This window comes from Amblyomma mixtum, chromosome 8 (genome assembly GCF_055824585.1).
Source record: "Amblyomma mixtum isolate Tamu chromosome 8, ASM5582458v1, whole genome shotgun sequence".
NCBI classification, from domain to species: Eukaryota; Metazoa; Arthropoda; class Arachnida; order Ixodida; family Ixodidae; genus Amblyomma; species Amblyomma mixtum.
The window spans coordinates 24,259,675-24,286,354 of NC_143019.1; the positions used below are offsets into that span (position 1 = coordinate 24,259,675).

The 26,680-nt window shown below is 47.1% G+C and overlaps 1 protein-coding gene across 4 annotated transcripts; it reads right to left on the reverse strand.

The window, feature by feature from the left end:
• Positions 1–3,176: 3,176 nt before the first annotated feature.
• Positions 3,177–26,260, reverse strand: alph (protein phosphatase alphabet). Of its 4 annotated transcripts, none has more exons than XM_089556849.1 (9): positions 25,489–26,260; positions 24,205–24,266; positions 11,854–12,169; positions 10,730–11,077; positions 9,267–9,488; positions 7,949–8,066; positions 6,700–6,802; positions 5,342–5,402; positions 3,177–4,460 (listed from the first exon to the last, which is right to left on the reverse strand). In XM_089556849.1, the coding sequence occupies exons 3-9, from the start codon at positions 12,139–12,141 to the stop codon at positions 4,407–4,409; spliced, it is 1,194 nt and encodes a 397-aa protein (XP_089412975.1). In that variant the 5' UTR covers positions 12,142–12,169; positions 24,205–24,266; positions 25,489–26,260; the 3' UTR covers positions 3,177–4,406. The 4 variants fall into 4 exon arrangements, with proteins under 4 accessions (XP_089412975.1, XP_089412974.1, XP_089412972.1 ...); XM_089556848.1 differs by having other exon boundaries at positions 24,205–24,270; XM_089556846.1 differs by lacking the exon at positions 24,205–24,266 and having other exon boundaries at positions 25,489–26,255.
• Positions 26,261–26,680: the final 420 nt, after the last annotated feature.

Consider the following 26,680-nt stretch of genomic DNA (forward strand, 5'->3'; position numbering starts at 1 on the left):
CCATAACAGATGTCAAAAAATGAGAGACGAATTGTTGAACGCTGGCTGGAAGTTGCACATTAGTGACGCCTTCTTCTTCACACATCTTACTTGCGGTGGCGCCGAACATTTTTTTGACTGGAAAGCAGCAACTGCTGAGAACATGTTGACATCAAACTCTGTATGCAAGCTCTGTACAGTAAGGCTAATAAGGAAATATATGCGGCTAGTTGGTTGTTCGTGATGCAATGAATTGCACTAAACTGGTTACAAGACGAAAAATACACACTGGAACGATAGTACGGACACATGAACGGCAAGCATGCATGCAAATAGTATGTTGGGTTTAATGTAATGTAAGGTATGTAATGGGTTTAATGCTCATAAATGCAGAATTGATCATTCTCTACATTCATAAATCGCTGGGAGTCCTCATACCAATCCTGGTGCAGTGGTGCAGCGGTTAAGCAATTTGCCACTGCCCAGGCAGGTAGGTTGTGAGTCTCGAGTTGCTGCTCTTCCTTCTCGCAACCAATAATTTATTTTGCTGCCACGGTGTGCCGTTTACTCACAGTCCGGTGGGCAGGTCGTGATGACATCACAAGATCACATGACCAAGGCGCACCACCTAGGTTGCTTCTCTGGGAATTTTTCACTCACGGCGCCAACAACACTGGGTTCGCTATCGCTTTAAAACGTCTTTTGCCTATTCCTAATGTAATCTGAACACGAATATAACACAACTGAGGAGTTTCAACCCGCGTACATGCGGCTTTTTCGCACAGCAACGGCAGCCGTGCCACCACTTGCCTCGCTGCTTAACTTCGTACTGCACAGTTCTGCGCCTGCTCGCCCCTTTTCCTCTTTTGTACTTCCCATAGCTCTTTGACAGTCATCGTTTCTTTCTCAACAGACAGTGCTGCTTTCTTTTATCCATGTTTATAGCAACTCTCTCTTGCCAAAGCGTGCTGCATGCTTTGCCTCGATGGTAGTGATGCAAAACTATCAATAGTACTATCGATGCTATCGATAGTTGAGTCACTATCGAACTATCGATAGTCTTTTTTACCATCGACAGTACTATCGATAATTCTGTTGATAGTACTATCGATAGCCGTCTCAATACTACTTATTTATAGTACTATCGATTCTATAAAATTAACCACGCGTACTCACTGCATCCTAAACTTGGCTTCCCGAGTGTGTGGTATGGAGGTGATGGTCTGAGTAACGACAGGACTCGCCCGTTTTCGCGGCCTACGCAATAGTCTTACCATCGACAGTTTCACTATCGATAGTCTTGCTATCTATAGCGGTACTATCGATAGTTTTTTTACACTATCGATAGTTTCAAAAAAACTATCGATACTATCGATAGTCAATTTTTCGATAGTTTTGCATCACTACTCGATGGCCCAAGGTCGTTGAGAAGTTGGCTTTTCCTCGCAGCTCGTCAGCCTGGTGGGTGAGCTAGCATCACTGGATAATTTTTTTCACTCTAGGGCATGGGCCGGGCTCTTCTACCATGCTCTAGGGTGAGGAGATTGCTATAGGCGCTCCCTGCTGGCACGGAGAATTCTTCGTTGCAAGCAGTTGCCACAGGCTATGCCGGGTCTTAACACTGTGGAAGTGTTCCGCGAGTGGACTAGTACAGGGAGAAAGACACCTTTAGCATACCGTGTGCAGTATTACCGTTGCCAGAGTACCGGAAGCCCGCCAACCGCCAGTGCACATGCTTTCATTGGTTCTGATGAGGCAGGCATGCACGCAGCTTCTGGGTATTAGCCGGGTAGGGTACCTGCAAGTGCCCTCAAGGTGATCGGCGCATGCGCACTAGCGGTGCTGGGGCATAAGGTACGCCCGTAACGGTAACACGGCCCAAGTGGTACAAGGCATTTTAAAGGTGTCAAATAGGAGAGAACACGCGAGCTTGTGGCGATACGGGCCGATAGAGCACCTGAGGAACTAGAAGCACGTCCCATCGCGAGCACAATGATGTGTGCACACAATTTTTTAGAACTCAAGATTTAAAAGGCACAATATCCATCGAACTACGACACTCTGGCGTGTACAGCTGCCACACTTGCGTTCTCAAGCATACTTAACAAAAGCACGCAGCAGCGTGTTCCCTTTCATATTAGGGAGTGGGGACACCATCGATTAGGGAGACGGAATAACGAGGTGCCAGTGCACATACGCACATTAACGCCCCTCCGGTTATTGTCCTGGGCATGTGGACTGGTGTCCCGCATTTCCCTAATTGATAGGGTCCCCGAATTCTAAAGCTCCACATTTCTACCTACTTCTTTCTACCTTGGAGTTGAGCTGAAGCACCTTTGGGGCGAGCGAAAACAGTAGTCGAAGTTCAGGGTGAGCGAGAGGGGGGAGCCCAGATCCCTGCCCCTGCTAGACAGGGAAGGAACCTCTACGTTTTATTGGAGCACTCTTTACGGTGCTTGCCTTCTGCGGAGACCGGAAAAGGTGCTCCTCTCAATTCGGATCAAGTGCGAAGTCCCTTGTTTTGTGAACATTGCGTCCGCATGAGTTTGCTGCCTCCTGCGTGCAGCACCTAGACACTGGTGCTCTTTGCTTCCCAGAGATGGAGCCACCAGTGAAGGGAGGACCGGCACAGAGGAACACATTTCTGCAGAGCACGCAGTTCCAGTTGGCCCTGTTCGCTGTGGCACATAGAATGCTGCGAACTATTTGACAGACTGAGTATAGGGGCCTTTCGTCACGATTTTGCACCTTGCACTACTAGCGGCCGTGGCAAGGGCAATGTGGTTGGTTGATTGATGTTAATGACAATCTGTCCATGTGACGAAAAACCAATGCACAAAATGGGTTGACTAAGAAGCGCCACACACAGCGCTCTATTCCGTTCAGCTCTGTGTGCGCCGCTTCTTCGTCCCATTTTTGTGCACTGGACTTCAGTAAATCCATCCCAACTAGCCCAACTCTCCATTCTTCTAGTGACAATAGGTCACCGTCATCAGTCAAACCGCCTCCTTTGAGGGGAATTAGCCACTTTGTTTCAGAGTCCTATGACTATAGCACACAACTTGCAAGACGAGAAGCTTCTAGAATTGCCTCTATGCTATTGTGAAGCAATGCTGGACTATTTGACACTGTCGCACACTAGAAATGAAACAGCATGGTTTACACCTGCCAGTGGCAAGGAAGAGACAAGACAAACATTTACAGACTTCCTTTTATTATTGTCCTTGTGCTTGCCTCCTGCCGAGCCGTGGCGAAATACCCGTCAACACTGAGAAAAACCTAACAACGCCAATATAACAAGAAAATAGGTGTTGAAGGGAACGTGAGAAGATGCGGAAACTGCCGCAGAACAGAAAAACAGAGGAGGTAAAAGCATTTCTAAACGAAAGGTTAAAAGGCAGAAGAAAAAAAAGAAAGAAAGACAGGTTTTTTTTTTCGTCCCTGACATTTGGTTGCTCTTTACTTCCACTGCGTGCATCACTTGCACACAAACACGCGCACACACACACAACACGCACACAATCGCTTTCCTGCAGTCCCTGCAAGTTTTAATAAAGGAGGGGGTAGAAAAAAAAAAGCCACCACGGCCCTCGTTCACGTTCCGACGACGACAATAATAATAATAATCATAATAGTAATAATCATAATAGTAATGGCAATCGTAACAACAGTCATTGTACAACACTGGGATGATGTGAACCGCACTGGACGATGGTAAGCTAAGGGCGGGCGGGCGGGGCAGCAGGGCAGACAGGTAAGAGGGCTGTTGAAGAAATATGCGAAACAACGGAGCTGACGAGAACGGCGACACGGAAAATGTGAAACAGAAAACAGAGGCTGCGCTAAGATGAACACACCTAGCCCTCTCTTCTTCTACTAGGTTCTCGCGTGTGTGCCTCGTGTCTCGCTGCGTGTGTTGTGAGGGGGGTGAGTGAGAGTGAGTGAATGTGCTGTCTGCGTGTCTTGCCTATGAAGAGCGAGAAAGCAGTTTTTTGCAGAACATTAAAAAAAAAAATTAAAGAGGCCTAAGACAGATGGGAGAGGAGAAATGAGGGAGAAGGGAGATGCTGACGTGTCAACATCTGCAACGCTACTGGTTGACACTGGATGACGACGACGTCTCCTGGGTGGGTTGGTGACACTGACCGGCACCACCGCAAGTCGGCAGCAGCGTCACACATCAACGACCACTACTACCAGTTCGGCCGGCTCCCACAGTGCCTCTCTCCTCCTTTTCCTTCGATTTGTTGCCGGTGGCCGCGGATGTTAGAAGGTTACGACTGCTGCCGCTGCTGACAAAGCGTCCCTGCAGCCGTAATCAGCCGCCTCCGCGTTTCACGAGGGAAAAAAAAAACAAAAGTAAAACGTGGTGGTGTCGGAGGGCACTTCACCGCCCTATGCTTTGTGTCAAAAGCATCTTTGTGTGTTCACTGGTTTGCTGCTTCCTCCACTTGTTCACAATCCTGTGAATGGCTCTTCACCTGCGCACCAAGAGAAAAAGAGTTGGTGAGATGCGTGCGAAACACAGTTGCACACTCACGACCAGAATCGCCATACTCCGTTCAAAGCGTTTTTTTTTGGTCACCACAAAATTAACAGATTCGGATATTCCAAAGCTACAATTTAGGTACAAGGCACACCACAGTGGTAGGCTTAGATGAACTGCAACCACCTATACCGATTTGTGAACTGTGTGCATTGAGATCTCAATATTTAAAGATGCACTGAAGAGGATTCTGAACTTGTCTTTTTGCCACGGGAACTCGATCCACACGTTCCTAGCATTCTTAGAAACAGTGACTTCTTGCCCTGTGTGGCCGATTTCCCTAATTAAATCGAATTAACGTCCGGCTCACGCCTTTATTTTTTGAATTCTCCCCGTATGGTGTGCGGAGTCGACCAACGCGTGGAGTGCCTTTCACCCAGTCCCGTGGAGGCTTTGCTTTCGCTTTATTTTGTTTGTTAGGTTTCAGTGAATAAATAGTTTCATTCGCAGATAATATAGCCGCAAAATAAGCCCGAAGAAATAAAAATACGCGCGGACTATTTGCTACTACGGACTACTACGTATTACTCCGCTGATGGCAGAGCGGCAAGCCGCCACGGGACTGGGTGAAAGGCGCTCCACGTGTTGGTCGACTCCGCCCACCGTACGAGGAAGAATTAAAAAAAAAAAGGCAGGAGCCGGACGTTAATTCGATTTAATTGGGGAAATCGGCCACACAGGGCAGTAAATCGCAGTTTCTAAGAAAGCTCGGAACGTGTAGATCGAGTTCCCGCGGCAAAAAGACAAGTTCAGATTCCTCTTCAGTGCACCTTTAAGTATGTAAAACACCCTAGCAAAAAAAAAGCCATCCCTTACCGACTCTGATGATGTGGACGGGGGTTTTAACTTGCTGTACACTTCCTCGATGAAACTCCTCCTGCGAAAGGAAGAAGCAAAGCGCAACCACAAATTTCAGACTTTTCAAGTTGATCTCAGCCGACACCCATATGCGACATTTTCCAAAGAAACGATGAGCTCAGAATTAACAGTGAGCACTCGCAAAAAAGCAAGCGCACTCAAACGAAACAAATATACGTCAGCTTTCAATACACAAGCGCTCAAACAGGCAAAAAAGTCAGAACACTTTGATGTCTTTGTAGCTAAGAGAAATTTTTTAAACTTGGCTTTCAAAAGTGTGCGATTGCCACAAAATTTAGAGAACCTTTCAGCCCACTTCTGTGGGAGCTACAACACACAGCACCAACACTCATCTTGCTACAGCTTATCCCCGTACACCTATTGCTATGAAGAATCTGATTTTGAACTGCGTGAATACTTGAAATTTCAGATAAGAATCGATTATACTTGTTGTTCAGTTCATATCTAAATCGTGAAATTGGTATTCGAGAATTTTCAAACATTTGAAAATTTCCAAATATTCGGCACCGATCATATACACCATGATTACTTTCATAAATCAGACCATGGCAAAACCACAACATGTGGGCAAATTATCCAAGGTGCAAGTTTAAAGTCCCAGGAAAACAACACAAAGGTGTCCCTTCGCTTCCTATCTCACTGTTTATCACAGAAGCCCGACTCATTCGGACACTGATAGGCTTGAACCTCATGAGAAATTCTGTAAGTGGGCTCTCCTGCATAGCACACATGATGAGAACAACACGACGAAAGTCAACAGTCACCGAAACCAAGAAGCATAGGATGATGGGTGGGGGGGAGCATTCAATAACTCGACGTTCAGCTAACTGGGGCATTTCTTCGGTTCCTTGAAGCTTGAATTAATAAAGTTTTCATTCAAGGATCAAATTTTGTTGTCAATTTTGCATGACCACAGTAGAGGCTGCATACTGTTATACGCTGTCTAATCAAAGAGTATACATTTCTGATCGCGTTGTGTTTATCTTTTTGTATGCTGCTGGGTAGGTCTAGCTTTGCTTATTGTGGTTAAAGTGAGCACATGCTATTCAGAAAAAAAAAAAAAAGCCTATGGTTATTCATCTTTGAAAATTTTTATTCTTACTGAACAGATATTTGCTATTCGACGGCACTTTTTCTACATATTCATATTAAAAAACTGCAATACTTGCACGCCCTAACGGGAAGGTACAGCACTTGCTACCACAATGCGGGCCCCTCTAAAATGCAACCTCACAGTGCCCGAGTTAATACTGCAGCAGAACACTTCAACAGCCCTAGAAGTGCATGAGGCTCACTTGGCGAGAATCCCCCCACCAGGGGGCAGGCCAGGCAGCTCTTCCTCAGCCAAGGTCTGAATGATGTTGTTCAGCTCAATCTCCGAGCTCTCGGCAACCATTTCTGCAAGGCAAGGACAACAGCACAACGTCCCACACCGCTGTGACGACAACAACCGTAATCATCAGGCATAGTTTCACAAAGCAAAATCGCATGGATACAGCGCTTAAGAGAAGTTTTATGGTTTATGTGGGTTTAACGTCCCAAAGCGACTCAGATCAACCTAGAGAAATAAAGTAAATACTGCCACGACTGAGTTTCGAACTCACAGCAGCACGAACAGATCAGCTTTGCTGGCCACTGCACGCGAGCACTATGCTATCGCCGCAGCCGATCACGCTTCGTGTTAAACAGCAACACACTCTCACTGTGCGTTGAAAGTTGCCGCCTTCATCAACTTCCATCTGCGCACAAGTTATGAAAGGAAAGGAAACATGCTTTCAATCGCGCTTTTAGGTAAGTGGCACTGGCGCCCACCTGCAATAACTTGCTTTCGCACAATATTTCGTGGTTAGCAAAGCTAAACTGCCAGCAGTTTTTTTAATCATTCTCTCGCCGAGTCAGCTACGGGGCATCAAGTTCTATCTCTATCTTTCATCTTTCATCCTCAAGCTAACACTCATCCAGGTCCCTGGAACACCCTCCTTGCGAGTGTGTCACTCCTGGTAAAAAAAAAAAAACCACACCAAACCAAATGGTTAATCCCCTGTAACCATAGTGTGACAAGGGGTTAACCAGATTAACCTAGTGTGACTGGGGATTAACCAAAGATTAACCTAGTGTGACAGCGAATTAACTGCACATTAACCACGGTGTCATAAAAATCAGCCCAAGGTTAATCCCCTGTAACCATAGTGTGACAAGGGGTTAACCAGATTAACCTAGTGTGACTGGGGATTAACCAAAGATTAACCTAGTGTGACAGCGAATTAACTGCACATTAACCACGATGTCATGAAAATCAGCCGAAGCCGTTGGCTGGAGGGCCTGGCATTTGCATCGCTTCCAACTAAAGCGAAGGGTTTTTCGCCGAGTACAAGAGTCATGACCCTATAATGTCCTGGAAAAGAAAGAATTTGGGCCACAAATGCTCGCTTTTCCAAACACAACTCTTGATTCATAAAACACAGAAGAACAGACAGCTGATAATTAAAAGCAATAAGGAGGAGAAAATCTCAGCACGAGGTCAGGACAGCCCAAGCCACTCACCTGTGATCCTCTTCTCGATAAGCACGTTGAGTTCACGGTCATGCTGCAGCGCCTCTTCGCTCACCGACGGAGCACCGGGGAACAGCACAAGGACAATGCTCATGTTGTCCTTGCTCCCCTGCACACACACACATGCATACAGCACAAGAGAGAACAACAGCAACACAATCACAAGTCTACCCTCTGTACATCTTCACCTCCATTAAAAGATACATCTGAGAGCAGTTTTAAATAAGCCTTGTACAGGAAGAAAGACTTGTTACGGGTATTACAGATTTGCAACCATTTTCCATCGCAATCATACTTTGGCACTACAGTAAAATGGGTACAGGTAAATACAACGATCTAAGAGCACTTGCTGCTGGGCTAGTTGGTTTTGGTTCATAATTAAATAGTTTTTAGGCGAAATGGCGCTTTGTCCTGTTACCTTCCTATGTGTCTAGTCTGTTTTTGCGCCTAAAAACTATTTAATTATGAAATACAACAATGTCCAACACCTTTAATGTAAGGCAAGGGTTCTCAAACTTTTTAGCTTCGGGCAACCTCACAACTTCAAAAGTTGCTAAGGAATCCCAAATGCCTTGGTTTCTGTCCCTTCCTGCCAACATGCATGCAAAAAGGAGCGTGCAGACACACAGCACCTCAAGGAAGACCCAACTTCAATCAACAATGACTGGCTAAACAGTGAAATAGACTGCAATAAACCTTTACAATGCGATTAGCACCCAAAAACAAACCAGGTAAAGGAAAGGTGTCGGGTTTGAGACATGTAAGGATTTAGGTGCTTGGAAAACCCCCCCAAAAAAAAAACATTTGAAGAAAACCTGGGGTTTCACGAAACCAATTTCGAAAACCACCGATGTAAAGGGCCTAAATGCTGTTCGATTTCAAATATACTTGAATGCCTATACTCAACACCCCGTCAAGAGTAGAAAACTAGTGGTTTAGCACCTTCACTAGGAGGTTCACTCGTAGTACATTCACGCTTGAGTACCTGGCGTCAAGAGGAAGTGTAATTTGCCATTGCTGAGATACTACGGCGTTCACACTTGATTCATCCGTGCTGCAATGCCACGATAAGATGCTGACCAGAGGGTGACCCGTTTACAATTCTATTGGCTAGCAGCAAATGACCCGTCGTCCCGCCCAGAAAACCAGTTTCGTACCGAAGTTTACCACCTTGTTTTCTGCCAGAAAGCGCACTACGGTGGCGATTCCACTCGCAGTTGACACTGAATGCCCTGGTGCGAAAATATCGTAGCGCAGCTATGCCTAGCAGGGGATGGGAAAAGGGAAGATTAAAAGCGCCCACACACACCCGGTAGAGGCAGATGTCGATGACAGCGGAGCAGAGCTCTTCGAGGTTGTGAGAGATGCAGAGCTGGTGGTGGACGAACTGGCAGAGCTCCTCGTTGCTCATCACATCCCAGATGCCGTCGCAGGCGAGCACCAGGAACTCGTCGGCGGATGGGTCCCGAGCTTGTACTGTCACCTCCGGCTCGGGCGATACCAGCTGCTCGCAAGGACCCCTTCCGGCCACCTGCATGTCCATGTCGTCACTGTTTTAGGGCGCACTAGAGAACTCCTGAAAACTGGTAGCCCAGCTGTGGCCTGAGAGGTGCAGTGTTTAGTCATTGTGACCATTTGGATGCCAGCTTTGATAATATTGTTTAACAGTGCGTTGGAGTCCATCTTGTATTCGACTCTGCCTTCTATTGCATGGCCTCGGAAGAATCCACCAAAAAAAGTTTTTTTTTTGTGTTTTACCTAAGCATAGTAACTAGACTGATTTAATTTCAGCCTACAACAGCCTAGGACCGAGCTGCAAGCTGCTGCTTCCGTCAAGGTGAGGGCGTCACAGGGCCCACACAAACCAACTTGGCAGAGTGATATCAAAGTTTGTATGTTGGCAATGTGGGGTTTAACACTCCCAAAGGCTCACATGGGCTATGAGAGACTGTGATGCAGGACGCTGAATCAGTTAAGACCACCTTGGGTTCTGTACCATGCAATGGCAGCACGCAGCACATGAGTGCCTTTTACGTAACAACGGGCTGGGAAAAACGTCCAAATTATTTGACGGTCAAACTGACGAATGGCCAGAAAACCACCCACATTTACAAATTTCTTAAGTGAAAACCTGGGCAAAGATTGCCTGCTCCTGAGACGTAAACTGCGTTGCCACGACGATTTTTCACAGTTCTGTCAAATGCTTTCACTGCACACACACCATCTGTAAAGTTGACGCTTAGCTGCTTTAAAGGCGACCCAGGTCCCTGTGACCCTCCACACCATTGCGACGTCAAAACTTGTTTGAGATGAGGCACACTATAGTTGGGATACAACTTAAGAAGGCAGCGGCTTTTCCCCGTTTTCCCCGTCAAAGAACCCCCCTCCAGCCAATGGCGTCGGCCGATTCTCATTGTCCTGCTAGCGTGACAACGCAGGGAGTGGCAGATGAAAGGGGTAGTCCCCCCCTCCATAGTCGGGGATAGACCCCTCTCCATTGTGGCACCGCTCCCCGCATTGTCACCCTAGCAGGGTCAGGAGAATCGGCCGACGCCAATGGCTGGAGGGGGGTTCTTTGAGGGGGAAAAGCCGCTTCGTTAAGTTGTATCCAACTACAAGTGCCTCATTAAAAACTTTTTGGGGATACGGTGGTTGCAGCTGGCAAAGGACGGGGTTAATTGGAGAGACATGGGAGAGGCCTTTGCCCTGCAGTGGGCGTAGTCAGGCTGATGATGATGATGACGACACCACGTGCAACAAGCTGAGGCTCACCTGTTTGTACTCGAAGTCCCCCAGTGCTCGAGAGACGGCCAGGGAGCCGTTGACCCGCTGGATCATGACCGACCCGCCGGCGCGCTGAATGCGCTCTTTCTCCCCGGGGTTGATGGGCTTGTGGTCGCGCGTGGTGAAGGCCGGCTGCCCACTGCGGCACAGAAGGGCCCGCGAGTCGCCACAGTTGGCGAAGTAGACGTGGCCCGGCGAGACGAGGGCGCACACGGCCGTCGAGCCGCTCTTGTCCTCGCCCGAGGCCACCTCGGGCAGCGCCCGCATCTGGTCGTCGAGGCAGAGGAAGCCGCGGCGGATGCCCGTCGCCACCCGCTCCGCCAGCTCCTCCCCACCCTGGAGGTAGAAATGCATGAAAGTGAAAGAAGACCGCACGGTAAAGAACCTTTGGCTTGTGTGCTGGCATGATGGAAGTTAAACTTCCAATCCAAAATACCGGTACAGCTTAGTGGTGGTGGTTAAAGTAGGATCAGCCTCACTGTCATTACACCAGTGATTGCTCTGCCTTAATCTCAATAACAAGGATCTGCTCCCAGTCAAAAGTGACAACAAAGTAAACGCCAAAATAAAACTTTCCGTCATCCTGTCGTACTGTCAGAATTTCCTGTCGGTAAAACAGCACAACAGGAGTATACCATAAACTTTCTGTCATCCTGTCGGTACAACAGGATTTTACCACAGGATTTTCAGTAATAATACTTGACTGCTGGTGGCACAAAAGAGCCAGTTCTGGAGTAAAAAGCAACTGTGTAATACTATACACGGTGCTGCTATTAAAACAAGGTGAAGTCCTAAAATAATATAAGCCCCATACCAGGGGCCTTTGAGGTATCAAATAAAAAAAAAAGAATGTTGTGATGATAGAAAATTTTCTGCTGCAATCAACTAGACTGTTGTTGGTCCATTAATGCCAGGGTCTTCTAGAAACTTCAGGAGCAACGTTGCTACAAATGCACCGCTCAGTTCAAGAACCCTTGAGAAACAATGTAAACGACGTCAAGTGCAACGTTGCACCTCCCAAGATTGCGTAGCAACGCCTACACGTTAACGTGGTGCCTGTGAGCTTCTGCGACATCAAGCAACGACACCTGGTGTCAGCGACTTGCACTCACCTCGCCCACGTCCGAGGCGGCTACGGTGTGGGTGAACTCGTCTGTCTGGATGATGGCGTCGAGCAGGTTCTGCGCGCAGTGGGCCGAGACGCGGGCGCCCGCGTGCCCATCGAAGACGGCGAAGAAGCTCCAGTGGTCGAGGCCACAGGGCAGGCCCACCATGGCACAGTGGGCGTCCTCCATCTCGACACGCCAGCCCTGCATGCTGGCCAGGGCGTAGCGCAGCCCATTGCCCTGGCCCCCTTCCGTGTGCTTCTCCACCTTGGGCTTGTCCAGGAAGGCCCCCATCTTGAAGAGCCGCCGCTTGGACGGGCCCCTGCACAGTGGTTTGATTGGTAAACAGGCAACCCGCCACAGTCCCTCAGCGGCTACAGCATTCAGTTGCTCAGTACAAGGTAGCGAAGTCAAATCCCAGCAAATCCGGCTACATTTCAATGGAGGCGAAATGCGAAACTAGCCACGTGCTGTGCAATGTCAATGCACGCTAAAGAGCCCCAGGGTGAAAGCTACAAGACACACACAATCCACCAAAGCAAGAATGAAGGCACCAAATGCACACGAAAGTGCTGCTCATACAGCGCAGTGCCTTTGTATATGTGTCGCCTTTGTCCATGTTTCAGTGCGATGCACTGTTTCTAGAAAACACGCAGCTCCAACTAGCCCAATCACCAATGCCAATGGCATGAAACAAAGTCCACTGATGGCCAGGACTTATACGTGCAAATTGTTTGTAAAAGGGCCTACAGTTTTGACGTAAGAAACATTTATGTCAGTCTCTCTCAGCGATGCAACATTCAGCAAAGCATGAGATCAAAGACTGTGCAAAAAAAAAAAAAAAACTACACAAGCAGAAGGAAATACATGAGAAAGTTCCGTACATAAGGAGAAGACAGAAGGAAGGTTCGAGATGTCCTTGAAAAATCCCGTACTTGCACCCACGAAGCAATGCGATGCAGATAACCTGTTTCTTCGCATAAATTGTCACGTCTGTTCCTTCCCATAGCCATGTGAACAAGCACGTGGAGGATATGCAATGCAACACTGTAAATATCATCATCATCAGCCATGTCGTGTGCCACCTACACCCACAGATTTCTAATCTCATCCAACCACCGAACTCTTAGCCACACCCTGGTAAAGCTCTTAAGATTCCAATCTGTTACCTAACGGACCATCAGTTATCCATTCGACCCACTACACAGAAACATCTACCACTAAGACCTATCTCAGCACAGTAATGAAACTGCAGAGGCTTCTTTGTTTGTTTTATTTGTCTTCAGACCTCTAAAAAAGCTTAGGCCCCAAAATCAGACCCATCACAAACATTGAGGCTGTCACCAATGTCACCACCCTACAAAGCTAGTCCAGAGGGCAAGCAGACAATAGCACAAGGTCCAATTAATCAATAATAAAGAAGGGATGTGTCTTCACTATGCTCTGCTAAAGCACACTACAACAACGTATGCTGTTACTGAATCACGTTCCACAGCTTTAATAGTTAACTTTGAGTTTTAATTTAAATTTTTTTTTTCACTCAATCAGTTTCAGGGCGTGTAGTGTGGGAGCAGCAGTTCACAAAAATCACACTGAAATGGAGAACCCATAGCCCAGAGCTAAATTGGGACCTCCAATTTAGATGGGCAGACTAAAACACGGAGACTACACATTATCGAAGGCTAAAAATTTTGAGCTAAACAAAAGCCTCTTGCTTACAAGAGAAGATGTACAAGTATGGATTTAAGTCAATGGAGCATGCTATTCTGTCTGAAGTGAAATCACGGCTTCCCTGGTTGAATTATAGAAACAGTTTAACCAGGAGAAACCACGGCAGCACTCTCGATAGTACTCAAAATTTGAATTAGGCAATGTGTAAAAGGCATTAGAAGGCACCTGCACGCTCAGTTTACTTTCGTCCGTGCCTGTACAGACAAAAGCATTTACTCCTACCTGTTTTAGAGGATTTTATACAAGAGTGATTCTGTGAACCAATTTTGATCTCAGTGACAATCAAGACTGAAGGGGCAATAAGTGCACTCATGAGTAACTTGAAAATTTGTAGCTATCAGAACTTATTAGTAGACTTCAAGCCCAGCCCCTTTCAGACAGTACCACTGCTACTCTTAACAAAAGCAGTCATTAACTTACATTCTGGAGCTCTAATAGAAGTACTACAAACTAAACAGCGTTATTTTGTCCACTCTGTAGATGAAACCACAGGCTACGATCAGCGCTTATTTGAAGCTCACATGAAGCACCCGAATCTTATAAAAGAGCTCCAAAACAAGGAAATGCTCAGTCCATCGGTATGCCACAACTTATCAAAGGTCTGACATCACCGTTCTCTAATAACCAAACTTCACAATTCTTTATCAGAGCCTGCCTTCCTTGAATATGTGGCTCTCCAAACACAATGGTCAGTAGACTTAAACATCATGTGGACCACCTCCGATATGCTCAAAAAGTAAGTCACTGGCTTCATGCTCAGAAACTGTATTATGACCCTCAATGCAATCTTTAACCTTCACTGTAGGCAGTAACACAGAAGCCACCTGGATGACCCAAATTTGGCTAAAAAAGTGAATAATGGCAACTGTGCATAATGCATCAGCGCACACACTGTAGTATCATTCTATCTTCGTTAAATAGGCACTTACCAAACTATCAGCCACTTAGCGCACAAGTCCTAATATGAACGGCAACAATCCAACTGCGCAAAAATACTAATTTTCTGGTTATTTCCCAACTAAACTTGAAAGTGACTCTTAGATATAATGCAAGAGGAAAACTGTTTACAAAACAAGAAAAAGCGTGCTTATCACACATAGTTACCAAGCATTCATTAACTAAATGCTATAATTCTGTTCCCTTTCACATCAAAGAGACCCGTACACTACAAGACAAAGTGCCCTCTCAATGATCCCCAATTATCCGTCTATGCCAGTTACGGCCACACTACAATAGCCAATTTCCTTATCTTTCGACACCTCCCCACTTTTGTCCCCACAGAATTCATTCTGTTGCCCTTGCCAACCAACCATAAGCCATGCGTTCTCTGCATTGCACGCGATGTCTTACCCAATCCCATTTTCTCCTCAGCTCGAATTCATTCTCTAACCCAAGCTGCTCTCTTTCCACCTCTCAAACAATTTCCTCTCTCCTTCCCTCAGCTCGCTGCACTGCCCCAGTTTGATCACACGCGCTTCCATCAGCCACAAAGTTTCAGCCCCACAGCTGTGCAACGGCAGCACGCAGCTGCTACAGGCTTTTACACTGAGGGATATTGGCGAGGTACTGTTTATAACCCGACGGTGCCTGCCAAGTGCACTTCAGCCCATTCATATCCTTCTGGATATGATCTCTTTCATATGGTCTAGATCTGCAGTCACTACTAGGCCTAGACAGCCTTATATTTCCTTACAACTTCCAATAAGCCCCTAAGTATTTGTAAACTGCTGTTCCCCTCCCAGACTATCAAATGTTAGCTAATTTGTAAGCCTACTATTAAACTTTATTTAGGTCCTCAGGCATGCACTGCAATTCATCCTCTGAGATACTAAGCAGGGCAATGCCATCAGCAAACTGGAGGTTTTGAAGGCGTTATCCGTTTAAACAAGTATAGACACGAAATTTCCACTTTCATGTTTTTCTTCTTTGTAATGACGTACTAGAAATTAGCATACATATAGATTAACTCACGATATTCCCCTACGACCGCTAAATAATTTATAATCGAGTTTCTTTTCTCATGTTTCAGTTTGAATAACCGGACAATGGCTATGACTTCTAAGTTGGTCTCAGGACACGTGAGGCCCGAGAAAACTGCAATACAGCTGCTGATATGTCGTGTTAGTTCACTGAAACACTTAAAGCAGCCTGCCGCAAAAAGCCAGAATGACAAAAATGCGTCAGTGATTATATTGCAGTTTTTTCATGCCTCATGATATTTAAACCCACCTTACGTCACAGCCACTGTACAGTTGTCAAAATGCAAATGCAATGGGAGACGAAATTCAATAATAAATTATCGAGCGGTTACAGGTGAGCACCATGTGGTGATCCATGTATACTAATTACCTTAGCATCATTACAGAGAAGGAAACGCAACAAAAATCATGTGTTGAATTTCTTGTAAGTCTGATGCATAGTTTTTCCTGATCAAGCCCTCTGAACATCTCTTGCAATCAAGCAGTGAATAAGAGCACAGAGATTGTTTCTTTAACTCATCCCATGTAGGAATACAGTCGCCGTGCCGTCACTGTAGATATTTTTCCACACACTTACACAGGCTTCCTACACACCATGGCAATGCAGCCGACCTCACATATACAACACCAGTGCCAACAAAGTATGCTGTTGTGTGCCCTGGCCTACAAGTCCTGCAAGATAGCACTTAACAAGATAACTACATGCAGTTATCTACAAGCAAGTAGAGCAAAACCCAGTATTGTCTAGCTGTACGTAACAAAGCAGGCAAACAAGGCCCTTTCCACAAAAATGTTAAATTTCCAGGCAGTTTTTTCACGCACCGATCGCGAATGTCTGACGAGTGTTAAACTGCTTAAACTCAATGTTTCCCACAATATGAAAAATGTTCGGATCACTGACCAAAAATAGCCACACAATGTTCTCTGCAATCTATTGTCTTCGCTTGGCGATGACTCTCACAGTTCCGTCTACTGGGTAGAGAGTGCTAATGTGTAAATCATGTATTGGTTTAATGCTGTATTCAGTATACTCCCGATGTACCACTCAATTAGTTTCTTTTTTTTTTGTATCGCCACTCCGTTGTATAGAAAATGAAATTGTCTCTAATGCCGTGATTCTGACAGGAAATAGCCACCTTTTGTTTTCCCATTGGCTGATCCGAGGACGACTGCTTGACAGAACTTTGTTATGCTAGTTTTGTTCTATGTACCGTCTTTGTCAAAAGTAACCAGGCTGCATGGTTTGCTTCTAGCTTGTATAGTGGAGCCCCTGTGGCTTTCCTAAAGATCGAAAAGTGTTTGAAGGTAAGAAGACCCCCCAGTCCTTACTTTTAACAACCATTTCAGCTTCAGGGAAGCCTTAAGGGCTCCACTGTACGAGCTAGAAGCAAACCATGCAGCCTGGTTACTTTTGACAAAGACGGTATATTGTGCAAGGGGGCCGGGGCCCTTGTCAGGCGCTCCGTCGCCTTTAGCCTCGGCCCCCTCTTGGACTGTGTCTGGGGAAACAATAAAGAAAGAAAGAAAGGAAGAAGGAAAGAAAGAAAGGAGGAAGGAAAGAAAGAAAGAAAGAAAGAAAGAAAGAAAGAAAGAAAGAAAGAAAGAAAGAAAGAAAGTAAGTCCTCAACCATGCAGTTACTCCAAGCTGGTCACTATACCCAGCAAGAACTTGTGCATCTTTCAATGCTGGCTACTTTCGTCTTGAGCTGCAAGTATTTTAATGACTACCCGTCAGCAGCTGCACCTGCCACATGAAGCTAATTTGATAGCCTGCCCGTCGGTCTGTTTGTCTGCCACCCCTGGCTATGTCAACACCCGCCTCACGCGATGGTTACATTTTCCTCAATGTCATTACCATTTCCCGTATGTATTTCAAATTTGAAATGCTGATTTACTGCGGTCCAGTCTGTTTTACTTTTTTGATTACCTTTTATTTTCTCAGTGGCTTCCTGCAACCACATATTTGAGCTGAAACAGCTGCTCATGAGTGAAACCTGAACATTTTTAAATGCATGATACGCATCATCCCCAGTTTTGAACATTATTGAGATAAATGTCCTCATACAATTTCTGTATCAAAATGCATTATGCAGAACTCAGGTTTAGCCTGCTGGACCAACAACCTCTCTCTTATTATGATGCATGACAGCAACGAACTGCACAAAACACTGAAACGTAGATGCAACCCTCAAAACCTGTTTTCAGCCGTCTTCCCAGCAAACTAACAAAAATCTGCAGACCTCTTCACACCAGTGATATTCTTCCACAATGTTTGGTCCATGTTAACTCGAAATAAACCCAAATTCAAATGTCATTTTGAATTATGCAACAAAGGAATGCAGCAGTAGCAACGAAAACACTAACGCTTTATGCTCCGAGTAACATGAAGAGTCCTCGCAAATAAACGCCAAATCCAGTGTTACACAACCAGCCACACTATCTGCCACTGCTACTCTCTAAACAGCGCTGAGCTAGTCTCCTGAAGACAGCAAAATAGCCGTGTACAAAAATAAGAACACTGACATCCACAGGTGGAGCAAAAATTTGAAAAACAGAAATAAACAAGAACAAAAACTCATTAGTCATAGCTAGTTCATCCCACTATGTGAAGCTTCAATGCTTGAGCCCATTGGACACTGAGAATGGAAGGGTTGAGGGTAAATCTTAGTAAAAAAAAGCAATAAAAACCAGAGGTGTCAAATTCAACCTGAACTTTGCGATGCCAGTGAATTTTCGAGCTAGAAAATGCAAAACACCGTAAGAGACAGCTGTGCACACAAAGATAGAGGTCTAAAAGAAGATCAGCCCACTGGTGCCAAGGAGACACCAGCCATCGCGTGACGGGAGGAATCGCCCCAGCAACACGGCGCAAGAGCACGAGCGCAGACTTTGCTCACTGTGCTTTTTTCAGGCCACGGCCTTGCAAATGAGATCACTTCCAGCAATCTTTATCAGACACCTGAATGACAATGACCGAAGACAACAGGCCAGCAAAGACAATGCCCTGACAAGAGGCTCACCACGACAGCCTCTTTTAATGCTATCAAGTACTGCCCAGATTAACAATGCAGTCATGGCAATGCACAAGAAGGCAGCTGTCGTGAGCACCACCTACCAAACACTCCACTCTCATTTCATTGAATTTTATTTTTGAAAAATGGGGGGGGGGGGGGGGGGGGGGGGGGGGAGACGAAAGGTAGTTGAAGCTTGACATGGGACCCATTCCCTCTCAGGTAGCATAAGCTGCACGGCATTTTGTAGCAGTACGAAGAGCAAGCTCCTGAACAGCGTATATGCAAACAATGAGTTATGAACCTTATGTGATTATCATACTGAAAGCCTGGAAGTATTGGCTAAATAATGATAATGAACATGCGTCCCCTACCATTTTTGGAATTGCGTTTCCAAGAGGAAAAAGACTCATTTCAGATACAAACAACATTGAAGCCAAAAAGGAACTAAACCTGAGCATACATAAGCTGAAGAACAATAGATTTTTTGCCACGTGCGTAACAAAACATGGCTGTGCTGTTCAGTTTGGCTAGTTTTGCTTTAAAGCTACATTGGTTTTCAGAGGTGTGCCACAGCTACACTGTTAACTGGAGAATGTGTCTGAAGTGCTTAAATGAATTTGGTATAGCCTAGCCCTTAGTATAGAGAACAATTCATCCAATGGACTAAAGGTCCCTATGAAATGGGAATAACCAGAGATCATCAGGTGAGGCATTTGTCCTGAGATGAACCTAACTTCACTGGTAATAATGAACTTGGCTAGTGGTGAAGTGAATATAAAACAATAGCTCTGTTCCCGTGATGTGAAATGTGCAAACACCACAAGAAACAAGAGCATGGTTAGAAGATAACAGCCCAAATGTAAGGTACTCAAGCCAGCGCGCATTTTTAACTTATGCGTTCATTGCCAGCACTCCGCTAACTGTCTTACGAATTACTCTGTTACACTCTCGAGCTTAATAACGCAAACTGCTTTAGTTGGATCAGTTTCTTTTTCAGTGTGATGTAAGAATAACAAGCTGCAAACACCCCAAATTCATGAATACGTTGCATAAGAAGGTCCCAGTGCTGACCTGCGACTGAACGCATCACGACAAACATACTGCAACATGCATGATGTCACAAATTAACCCACGTTAGTGAAAAGATGAACTGCCCAAATGCGAGTTCCTTGGCTCAAGAAAATTTTTGCATGTCAAAAAAAAAAAAAAAAACATCCCAACTGCGAAACGCTGTACTATTTGACTGCGCTAATGAACTGAAGTGTACAGGAAAGTTAAACAGTTCCACTGAGCAATTTCATCAAAGACAAATGCTATGTCCATGCCATGTCAAGACGATCCAAAAATTTCACCATTTGAATTGTACCTATCCCACGGAATGCACAGCTACAGCAGGCCAGAAAGCAGTACCATCAACCATTGCAAAGCAAACAAAAAACATGCGTTTGAGATAACTTGCTCCCCTTATCATATGTTCCTGACCTTCCTGCTTGCATTGCAGTACTGATGCAAGGAACTTGCAAGATGTCAGACCAGCTTTGCAATCATGTTACAGATTGCAAAACCTTCCCATGAAATCTATAACGTGACGTCTCTACACGCAGCAATAGCCGGAACAAATAGCACAGCAGAAGGTCTCCCAATATCATTGCAACCTAAAATTTGCAACAAAAACTACTTCCGTATTCTTCCCACGTAGTCAAGCTGGCAACGTAGGCACAGAGGCAGCGATTCATGTGAGACATGAATTCATGTTATCCATTGTGAATAAGAACAATGCACCTCAGCCTTGCACCAAGTAGCGAGAAGCTTTTACAAGCATACCACAATAAAAAGCCTTTCCATAAAGCTATAGTCTACCACTGAAGTCCTAGCATTCCATCTTAGCACCGCTGGCACGAAATTTTCATGACACCAGAATGATGTAAGCAAGGTCCACGCAAAGCAGAGAGTGAGAAAAGGTTGTAATGACAAGAAGGATGAGAACATCACACTAGGGCAAAGGGATGGAAAGAGGCAGAGGGTATAATGGAAGGCGGTGATGTCATAATGCAGCTAGTTGCATGCAGTGTCCAAGACGCATGTATCCACGTACAACAAGTCGAGCATACGTCTTGTACTGATTGCACAATGGTGTTCCATAATCGCCCAAAACTGCGAACATGACTAACATTAGAAGCTTAATGAAACCACTACATGCATCACGCAACCCTCAACGACACTCGCTAACAATGACATTCCATCTCAGTGTGCATGATTGCGTGGCTATACAGTACACATTCTGTGCCGTTTGAATAAAACTTCAGCTGTCAGTAGCACTGTCGTCTGTTCTCCTGTGTCTTACTTTGTGCTTGTGCGGCTGCACTTTTACTTATAATAGTAGGAAATTGACTCACCTAACTATCCCATCCTTTTGATCACGTTTCTTGCACACATCACACACACACACACACTTTAAAGACGGGCGTCAGTAGCGGGACAAACCCTGAGCCAAAGGTGCCGAGCCCTGAAACGCCCAACAAAGGCACATTTTATTCCTTTCTTAGACTGCACAGAATTCAAAAGGACCACAAGCCCTTTCAGTCAGAGTCGGGGGTGCCACTTATTCCCGGGGCACCACTGCCAAGAGACAACTCAATTGGACACGCCACTCGCCGCCTAACCTCTGGCCCCAACCGTGTGTGGACAAAAGTGCTCCCAAGTCAGGAAGAGAGCAACTGGAGATAAGAGAACACGCCTCGCACAAACCGTTATAAAAAAGGAAGCACTCGAGAAAAGCGAAGCCGCAGCGGGTTTGAACGAGCGCACACATGGTGTACGGAGCAACTACTGAAAAAGCACAGCTAAGGCTGCCTTGCATAACAGGTGGCAGATACCTACGGGCTTGCTGATGCAAGGCTACCTTGATATACAAAGATAACGAGAAAGCTTTCACGGCAGGAAACCAAATCCTCAGCACCGCAGTCGAAAAGACAGCACAGAAAATGGAGCGCAGAGGAAACTGTAGATAGACAACCGATGGTAGCAGATGTCAATGATTCAAATTAGGGTTTGTTGATTGTCTGAACATGCTGCCTATGTCACCTGCATCAAATAATCTCTGTATTGAAAAAAAATATGAAAAAAGCACTCTTATTGACTACTATACATTCATTTTCTGTCTGATACATCAAAATTCGGACCTACCGAATTTCTTAAAGCTGGCAGTGCTCGAGCAGGAATCTCCAGCAAGGGAATGCGAAACTAAAAGCACCCGCCGCTAACAACCAGCCCATTACCTAGGCACTGAAGCATTATTCGACCAACCTCTACCACAGCCTCGTTTCCATTACGCCATAAACAGACTGGGCAGGCAGATGACGTGCTCGGCGAACAATGGGGCAGGCGACGACGCCCGCAGGAAAGGCTTCAATCACGAGCTTCTACACTACTGAAACTGGCAGTATAAGAGTCCCAGGTGTGGCAAATTATTCACGATCTGAGCAGGTGGTCCCGTCTAATGGCCCACTTAGAAGCACTGGGACCATCGGCACGGAAGGAGCAAGAAATAAAAAAGAGGATCATCAATGCAGGGTCAACATTCCTGATCAATTATTCACGAGAGGTGTAGGTGTTTGCGATGAAGACAATAATAAACCGATCATCACAATATGCAACGCAAGCGCAGGCAGAGAAGACTGCAAGCGTCCCGCTTCGCTCGGTTCTGAACTACTCATAGCGACACGGCTACACAAGTGTCCGACATTTCTCCATATGTTACTCTCTTTTAAAGAAAGTGTCTCACACAGAGAGACAACGCACTATGATTGATTAGCACAGCTGTCAACCATCGAACACACAGCTGACTTCTTTTACGAGATCACGAGATGCTGCATATACATAAAGCAGCAGCTGAAGCATGATGATTCACTTGTTTATCATGGAGTGCTTCTCATGAACTGGAGAAGCAGCCATTCAACTAGCTACTCCCAAAACGAGTTTTGTGCGCGATTACTGCAGTAATCGCACACAAAACTCGTTTCGGGAGTAGCCAGTTGAATGGCTGCTTCTCCAGTAATCACACACAAAACTCCTTTTGGGAGTAGCCAGTTGAATGGCTGCTTCTCCAGTTCATGAGAGGCACTCCACGATAAACAAGTGAATCATCATGCTTCAGCTGCTGCTTTATGCATATGCAGCACGCAAATGTTGACAAAACAGCACATCCAGCAGAAAAACCAAGAAAACGATTTCCTTCTGAAAGCATGAGAGTTATGATACTTATGCAACACGCACCGTTGTTGCAAACTCAACAGCCACCACAAATAATGCTCTAGCATAAAAGCTTTCTGCAAAAACTATTTCACTGTTAGCAGTCATTTACATATCGTCAGTAACTGTTAAACCAAGCATATAGTTGAAAGTTAAGTCCACAAAGCCTGCTCAACGTCGGCTACAAAATAGCTAGAAGATGCCACCAGTGTTTCGGGAACGACAGACACACCAAACACTTCAAAACATTTGAAATGTGCCAGTACGCGTCAATTCACTCCTTTCGCGGAATCGGCACCTCCGGAAACTTTCGACGCTGACTGCTCATCCTGCGACGCGTGTCGACAGTGAAATCAGCTGCACACAATCGATTCTCAAGCCAATTGACATGCAACGTCTCAAGACAAGGTTAAACACTAACAAAAGCAGTTAATTAACGTGGAGTATACAAACAAAAACGCCGACGCGGCGACGACTCACTCCAGAAGTCAAGCCGCGCAGCAGAGTTTTTTTTTTTCTTTTTCACTCGCCCTGAGCCGCCTTCCGCGAGCCTTTTTTCCGCAGCACGCACGAATAAACCGGATAGCGCGGTATCGCCTCACAGACACCACGGAAACACGAACCACGTCTCGGGAAGCAGCACAGAGCAGAGCAAGCCAGCTCGGCGCCGTGATGCAACAGCCAGACAGCTGAATGACTCACTCCCATCTTGAAACAGCCCGAGCCTGCCGCTGGGCGCGCGCTAGAGCGATCGCTTTACATGAGGAGCTCCTCGACCACGCGAACTGCTGTTGCTGCCTGGCGAAGTGTAAACAATCGTCCGTCGATGCGTCGACGGGTCGCCGCTTCACGCACGTGGGTTCTCACCGGCTGCTTTATTTCCTCGCATCACTCAACGCATGGCTAACAAAACACCAAAGAAAAGTTGCCGCGGTTTTTCTGAGGAACGAAAGTGAATTTACAGCAATTTTTGAGTCCGAACCCACCTTGACCACGTTGTCTGCAGCGCACGTAATGTCACAGTCCCGCACAAACTTTAATATAAACCATGTATCGTCTGCTCTAGAACGTGTCCTCACAGCCCAATAGACACAAACTCCCACGGACGTCCTGTAGAAGTTTAGGACATCTGTGGGACGTCCATGGGAGTTTCAGTGCCCATTGGGAGCGGGCGAGTTTATAACCCATTTCGCCTATTATGTTCCTTTTTGCAGCTCTCGACTGACTAAGCACAGCAGAGGAGGCCTCCCGTTAATCACAAACTATGCACAACTTAGAAAGACTAGCACATGCCTGCAATCTGTATTACCGCGACTTTGTTCAAACTAACGGATACCGCAACGCAAAGCACGCAAGAATAAAAAAACAAAAAACAAACGCACCGGCAGAAAGGGAAAGTCGCGGCTGGGTCACCTAGCCGGCAGCACGGGGCGGCGAGGAACACCTGCCTCGTAGGGTAAAGAAAAAAAAAATAAAAAAAGTATAGGTATAACGAGAGAAGCGTTTGCTGCGTCCTTCAAAGGAAAAAGCGCAACGCTCTTCACACACGCGTCACGAGAGGGAAAAACCGTAGCCTCAAGCCAACGCTCGCCACAAGGTGGGTGCAGAGGTCAAGCAAAGAAAAAAAAAAACCGCCAGCACTTCAACACGAGCTTGGAGCGGCGAAGCAGTGGGTCCAGATAGAAGCAAACTATTTCAACGCTGCATGCACCGAACTTTTCGCTGCTGCTGTACGCGACCCCATCGAAGGTCGCTGGTTAGTTTAGCAGCGAGTCCGCGAAGCTAATGAAGTGTTCGGGAAAGAGGCGAGCACCGCAGGAAGCAGGAGACAAGCCGAACGCGCGACTCCGAAAATGAGACCGCTTGGCGCTCTTTCGACACGCCGAGCAACGGCTGTTAAGAAGTGGCAGCAACGCGGTGACTCACCGCGCGGCGGCCGGCAGAAAATACTCCCCACCCCCCTTCCTACCACCTTCCGTTTACCCCCTCCTTCCTTTTCCCTCCCAAGTCCAATCAATACCGAGTCACACCGACGTCGAGCTTGGGCCCCCGCTACAAAACACCTCGGCGGCCTCGCGCGTTTTTGAGGCCACGGCTAGGATTAGTCACGCGTGGTAGCCGCGCAACACCAAAAAGGCTACCGCGTTGGCGTGCTCTTTGCACTAACGAAGCTGATGCAGCTCGTCTCTTCTCGGCGTCATTTTATTCATTTGCAAAAAATAATAAAATGGACGGCACGAAGTGCACAGGAAAGGGAACGAGAGGGGGGGGGGGGTACTACAGTTGTTTAGACCCCCCTCCTAACAGCGAGCGAGGCCGCTTGCTTTCCAACCTTACAACCGACATTGCAACTGCACAATGCGCCGGATCAGCCGGCGTCCCCGACAGCCCCGAACCTGCCCGTCAACGTGACGAGCGCTCGCGTTGCGGCTTCGACCGTATGACGCATTAGGCCTAGCGAGAAGTGGGGAAGGGTACGGCGGGGGTTGCCTCCGATCGTTGGCGCTTTTTTTTTCTTTTTTTTATCTGCGTTGCAACCTCCGCTTTCGTTATGCGTAGCGAAGCGCGGCTTGCAGCAAAGGCGGCAAGCAACAGACTGCGCGACACTTGCCGCATCTGAGATGTGGTGCAGTAGTAAACGGGGGCAGCATCAGCGGTTCGCTTACCTCCGCTCAAACCGGCGCGGCTTCGGATGCCAGGGGACGGCGGCACCGGCGACTTGCTTCAGTATCCGTCTCGTCTTGTCATTTCGTCATCGTGCAACGAAGGAGCAGAATGGGAAGAGGGGGTGGGGGAGAAAAAAAAACGCACACAAAACGGAGGGGGAGTATATATGCACGGCAGTCTTCCCTCCTTCACCAGGCCGCTAGTAGGCGAAAGCACGCCTCGGCCACTGCCAATCTCGCCCGTCGTCAGCCGACGCACACAACACACGACGACGGGCAGCCAGTTGTCGAGCCGATTGCAAACAAGCAGGAGTAGCACGCGAAACAAGCTGCACACCACACACACCAACACACACTCCGAGTAGCAAAAAAGAAACAACGGGAAGGGGCAGCAGGCAGGTCGGCGGCGCAGCAGCAGTTCTGTGCGCGGCGGCCACAACTTGCAACGCGACGGTCGTCGGCGTCCGCGCGCTCAACCGCCGCTCGTCACGCCCTACCGCTCACAAATGGTCCACGGGGGGACGACATGGGCACCGAGCGCGACAACACAGCAGCGAATTTCCACAGCAGCGGCAGTAGCGCAAGCCACCGCTACTACGGCGAGCATGCCAAGGAAATACCCCCTCTTGCTGGGACCTGCGCGCGGCGCTAGCGGCTACAGCGCTGGCTCGCTTCGGGGCAGCAGCGGCGGGCGATATGCTGCTTGCTGCTGCTGCTTCCGCACGAGAGCATGACGTCATCCCCTCCCCTCCGGCCTGGCCTGGCCGCTGGTGGAACCCGAATGGAGTAGTATACAGTTACGGAGCATCGCTCGCGCGGATCGGCTCGCAAAACAGAGAGCGTCTCGTGTGTTGTGCGTGTGTGTATGTGTTTCCGGGCGTGTGCGCTAATCTTAGCAGCGGCTCGGCCTTAATGCCCGTAAAAAGATGGATCGCCGCGCCCGCTCCCGATGACGGCGGAATCAACCTCGGCGAAGAAGATGAAGACCGGCGGTGCAGCTCGAGCAGACGACGCTCGTGCAATCGACGGGCGCGGTAACGAATTCTGGTGAGGGCAATTTCGAAGGCAAGCCTTAACCCCCCTTATCGTATCAATAATCTGGTTTGGTTTGTAGGGTATTTATCGTCCCAAAGCGACTCAGGCTATGAGGGGCCACTAGGGGTTCTTTAACGTGCACTGACCTCGCACAGTA

Bases quoted from the DNA above. Each gene is read 5' to 3' on its own strand.
- alph (XM_089556849.1), bottom strand. From the start codon at position 12,141: ATGGGGGCCTTCCTGGACAAGCCCAAGGTGGAGAAGCACACGGAAGGG. The intron at 11,078-11,853 runs GTGAGTGCAAGT...TTCTACCTCCAG, and splicing joins CCGCCTCGGACGTGGGCGAG to GGTGGGGAGGAGCTGGCGGA. The intron at 5,403-6,699 runs GTGAGCCTCATG...TTCCTTTCGCAG, and splicing joins GGTGGGGGGATTCTCGCCAA to GAGGAGTTTCATCGAGGAAG.